At 48.0% G+C, this 5028-nt stretch overlaps 1 protein-coding gene across 1 annotated transcript; it reads right to left on the bottom strand.

The window, feature by feature from the left end:
- Window positions 1-2316: 2316 nt before the first annotated feature.
- On the bottom strand, window positions 2317-4804 carry LOC123770611 (uncharacterized). Its single transcript, XM_069301622.1, has 2 exons — window positions 4786-4804; window positions 2317-3173 (listed from the first exon to the last, which is right to left on the bottom strand). Exons 1-2 carry the CDS (start codon window positions 4802-4804, stop codon window positions 2317-2319), a joined length of 876 nt encoding a protein of 291 aa, XP_069157723.1.
- Between the last annotated feature and the right edge of the window lie 224 nt (window positions 4805-5028).

Here is a 5028-nt window from a genome sequence, read left to right as displayed (position 1 = left end):
GATGACGTCAATACTTAGGGACATGATTGATGCCATCAATACTTAGGGACATGATTGATGCCATCATCACTCGGGGCAGTGGTTGATGCCGTCATCACTTGGGGCAGTGGTTGATGCCGTCATCACTTGGGGCAGTGGTTGACGACGTCATCACTTGGGGCAGTGGTTGATGATGTCATCACTCGGGGCAGTGGTTGATGATGTCATCACTCGGGGCAGTGGTTGATGATGTCATCACTCGGGGCAGTGGTTGATGCCGTCATCACTTTGGACGGGTGTTGATGCCGTCATCACTTGGGACTATAGTTGATGACGTCATCATTGGGAACAGTCGTTGATGCAGTCATCATTAGGGACTGTTATTGATGACAAACAGCTCTATTCCTACCTCGTAAAATTCGGCATACTCAGCCCCTGTCAGTTTGGTTTTTAATAATTTCATCATTGGTGCCCAAAAGAGCACCAATGATGAAATTATTATTCTCCTTGACGTAATCTACTCAGCCCTTGACAAAAAGGAGTTTCCGATTGGACTCTTCATTGACCTGAGAAAGGCCTTTGATACCGTTAATCACAACTACCTCTTACTTAAACTCCAGCTTTATTGAATCCGAGGCCTTGCCCTGGATTATATCCGATCCTATCTTAGTGACAGACACCAGTGTGTAGCCATCAATCACCTCTCCCACTCTACCAATAACCGTTGGAGTGCCACAGGGCTGCATCTTGGGACCTCTCCTATTTTTTAAATATATATTAATGATCTACCTAATGTCACTAATATTCTTAAACCTATATTGTTTGTTGATGATACTACCCTCATCTATTCCGACCCCAACCCACATACACTAAATAATGTTGTGAATAATAAATTAAAAAAATCCCCTTATGGATGTCAACTAACAAAGTAACACTAAACATAGAGAAGACCTACAACTTCTTATATGCAAGCAAATCATCAAATGCAATTCAGCTACAGATAGACAATATTAACATCAATAATAAAAATGATGGAAAGTTTCTTGGCATATTCTCCGACAAGAGACTCAACTTCAGCACCACATTCAACACATTACTAAGAAAGTCTCTAAAGCAGTTGGTATACTCTCTAAAATCAGATATTACGTTCCTAACTCTGCTCTCCTCTCACTATATTATGCACTAATCTATCCCTATCTTAATTATGATATCTGTGCATGGGAGTCAACCACTGCAAACCACCTCTAGCCCATCATTACCCAGCAAAAATCTGCTATCAGAATAATAAAAAACACTGCTTTCAGGGAACACACAGCCCCCTTGTTTAAATCCCTAAACATGCTAAACATAAATTCACTCCATACATTCTCTTGTGTCAACTACATTTGCAAAACCCTGTTCTTAAATGCAAACCATGCTTTGAAACTCTTCCTGGTCAGATGTAATAGGATCCATTATCACCACACCAGAAATAAATATCTCTTTGATATCCCAAGAATCAAACTTAATCTGTGTAAACACTCTATGCAAATGAAGGAACCTAGTTTATGGAACTCACTCCCTAATGAACTGAAAAGCTGTCCAACCTTTGCCTCATTCAAAAACAAAAACAAAAAGTACCTAATTTCATCTTCATAGTTTCCTACTCTGTGCTTTAAAATTGCTCTGTATCTAGTGTTACCCAATCTCCCAATCTTTATGTACCTAATCCAAACAACTTTACCACTGTGATCATTGCTGTCTTCTTATATGTGCTGGCAATATGCTGTATTGTGCCTATTAATCTTTGTTAAATTACCATTCAAGCTGTCAGTGCAATCAATCTGAGCAATCAATCTGAGCTCAATTAGGGAGCCGGTCGGCCGAGCGGACAGCACGCTGGACTTGTGATCCTGTGGTCCTGGGTTCGATCCCAGGCGCCGGCGAGAAACAATGGGCAAAGTTTCTTTCACCCTATGCCCCTGTTACCTAGCAGTAAAATAGGTACCTGGGTGTTAGTCAGCTGTCACGGGCTGCTTCCTGGGGGTGGAGGCCTGGTCGAGGACCGGGCCGCGGGGACACTAAAGCCCCGAAATCATCTCCAGATAACCTCCAGATACCTATGTGCTTTAATATACCTTCAAATCTCTCTCGTATCATTTTTTTTTCTTGTAATGTACCTGTTATTATTTTACAAATTTTGCTAGTATTTACCTACTTAAAATTTTCTGTTAGATTAAGGACCTGCCTGAAACGCTGCGCGTACTAGTGGCTTTACTAGAATGTAAACACTATGCTATGTTGCCTCACAATCCCAATGTATCTTTTTGTATGTATATCAATAAATAAATAAGTAAACTACCGCCCGCAGGATGGGTATTTGGTCCACTGGGTGTGGGCGGTATTTGGTCCACTGGGGGTGGGCGGTATTTGGTCCACTGGGGGTGGGCGGTATTTGGTCCACGGGGGGTGGGCGGTATTTGGTCCACTGGGGGTGGGCGGTATTTGGTCCACTGGGGGTGGGCGGTATTTGGTCCACTGGGTGTGGGCGGTATTTGGTCCACTGGGGGTGGGCGGTATTTGGTCCACTGGGTGTGGGCGGTATTTGGTCCACTGGGTGTGGGCGGTATTTGGTCCACTGGGGGTGGGCGGTATTTGGTCCACTGGGGGTGGGCGGTATTTGGTCCACTGGGGGCGGGCGGTATTTGGTCCACTGGGCGTGGGCGGTATTTGGTCCACTGGGGGTGGGCGGTATTTGGTCCACTGGGGGTGGGCGGTATTTGGTCCACTGGGTGTGGGCGGTATTTGGTCCACTGGGGGTGGGCGGTATTTGGTCCACTGGGTGTGGGCGGTATTTGGTCCACTGGGGGTGGGCGGTATTTGGTCCACTGGGTGTGGGCGGTATTTGGTCCACTGGGTGTGGGCGGTATTTGGTCCACTGGGTGTGGGCGGTATTTGGTCCACTGGGGGTGGGCGGTATTTGGTCCACTGGGGGTGGGCGGTATTTGGTCCACTGGGGGTGGGCGGTATTTGGTCCACTGGGGGTGGGCGGTATTTGGTCCACTGGGTGTGGGCGGTATTTGGTCCAGGATGGGGCGCCTGACAGCTGAGTGGACAGCGCTTCGGATTCGTAGAACTGAGGTTCCGGGTACGATCCCCGGTGGAGGCGGAGACAAATGGGCAAAATTTTTCTTTCACCCTGATGCCCCTGTTACCTAGCAGTAAATAGGTACTTGGGAGTTAGAGCTGCTATGGGCTGCTTCCTGGGGATGTGTAACAAAAAGGAGGCCTGGTCGAGGACCAGGGCCGCGGGGACGCTGAGCCTCGAAATCATCTCAAGATAACCACTGCCGTCCACAGAATCGATATGAGGTCTACCACCGCCCACAGGATTGGTATATGGTCCACTACAACCCACAGGAGGAGTTTGGGTGCACTACCACGTGTAGGATGGGTATATGGTCCACTAGCCTCCACAGGATGAGTTTGGGGTTCACTAACGCCAACAGGATGGGAATATGGTCTCCTAATACCCACAGGAAAGGTATAGTGTCCACTACCACCCACAGAATGAGTTTGGGGTCTACTAACGCCAACAGGATGGGTATATGGTCCACTACTATCCACAGAATGGGTATAAGGTTCACTACCGCACACAAGATGGGTATGGGGTCCGCTAACGCTAATAGGATTGGTATATAGTCCACTACTACCCACATGATGGGTATAGGGTCCACTACTGCCCACAGAATGGGTTTGGGTTCCACAACCGCCCACTGGAAGGGTATAGGATCCACTACCACCCACAGGATGGTTATGGGGTCCGGTATCATCCACAGGATATGCATGGGGTACACAACCAGGTTTTGGAAGGGTATGGGGTCCACTACTGCATACAGGGTGGGTATGGGGTCCACTACTGCATACAGGGTGGGTATGGGGTCCACTACTGTATACATGGTGGGTATGGGGTCCACTACTCCATACAGGGTGGGTATGGGGCCCACTACAATCCACAGGATAGTTATGGGGTTACTATCGCTCACTAGAATGGTACTGAACTCACTACCACCCACTGGATGGGTATGGGGTCCACTCCCTCCCACAGAATGGGTATAGGGTCCACTACCGCCCACGGGATGGATAAGAGGTTCACTATCGCACACAAGTGGGTATAGGATCCACTGCCGCCCACAGGAGGATTATGGGGTCCACTACAGCCCACAGGATGAGTATGGTGTCCACTACCGCCCACAAGATAGGTATGGGGATCAGTATCATCACAGGATGAGTATGGGGTCCACTATCGCTCACAAGATTGGTATGGGCTCCCCTACTGCCTACAGGATGAGTATGAGGTCAAGTACCATCCTCAGGATGGGTATGGGGGTCCACTACCATCCACAGAATGGGTATAGGAAACTCGTCAATGGATCTGGGCTATTGATCGGGCTCAAACATTTCAACATAACGCTGTTGCTATATATGGGTCCTCAGGTTCCTCAATATACGACTCCTACATGTCTCAAGGCAAAGCGGAACGGGTGAATACTGTCGGCAGATCCTCACGTTACGAACAACCATCACGGAGTAATGTTGCTTTCAGTACCGTCCCCGGAACTCCCACAAAAACTCAAGACACATCATCGGATATTTGCCCTTCTGGCCATGAAAATATCTCTCGACTGCAAACGGGTGCGTGATCATGTTCTACGCCTCCTACAGGAATGGATGCGAAATTGGACAAATTGGCGTCGGGAATCTCCGAGATTAGGGACGGAATCTAAGGGCTTGGTGTCAAACTGGACATTGCGTGTGTTAACTTACAGCGTCTCAGAGACGCCATATTATCTCCTCCAGCTCGCTGGCGATATTCATTCAAGAGTTCTTAGCACCAAACAAGACATTTATTTCAACGATGAAGAGCTGAATTCTTTAAACACGTTCGTGTCGGCTCAACAGACCCGGACGTGGTTAAATAATAACCTAGGTAAAACCTCGGTAGAACCTGGGTAAATCCGACCCAGCCACCACCAGGGCCCCCAATGTCCACTTAGGGTACGGCCACGG

The sequence above is a fragment of the Procambarus clarkii genome, chromosome 46 (genome assembly GCF_040958095.1).
Source record: "Procambarus clarkii isolate CNS0578487 chromosome 46, FALCON_Pclarkii_2.0, whole genome shotgun sequence".
NCBI classification, from domain to species: Eukaryota; Metazoa; Arthropoda; class Malacostraca; order Decapoda; family Cambaridae; genus Procambarus; species Procambarus clarkii.
The sequence above is the reverse complement of the archived record's forward strand: the minus strand, read 5'-3'. Positions and strand labels throughout refer to the sequence as shown.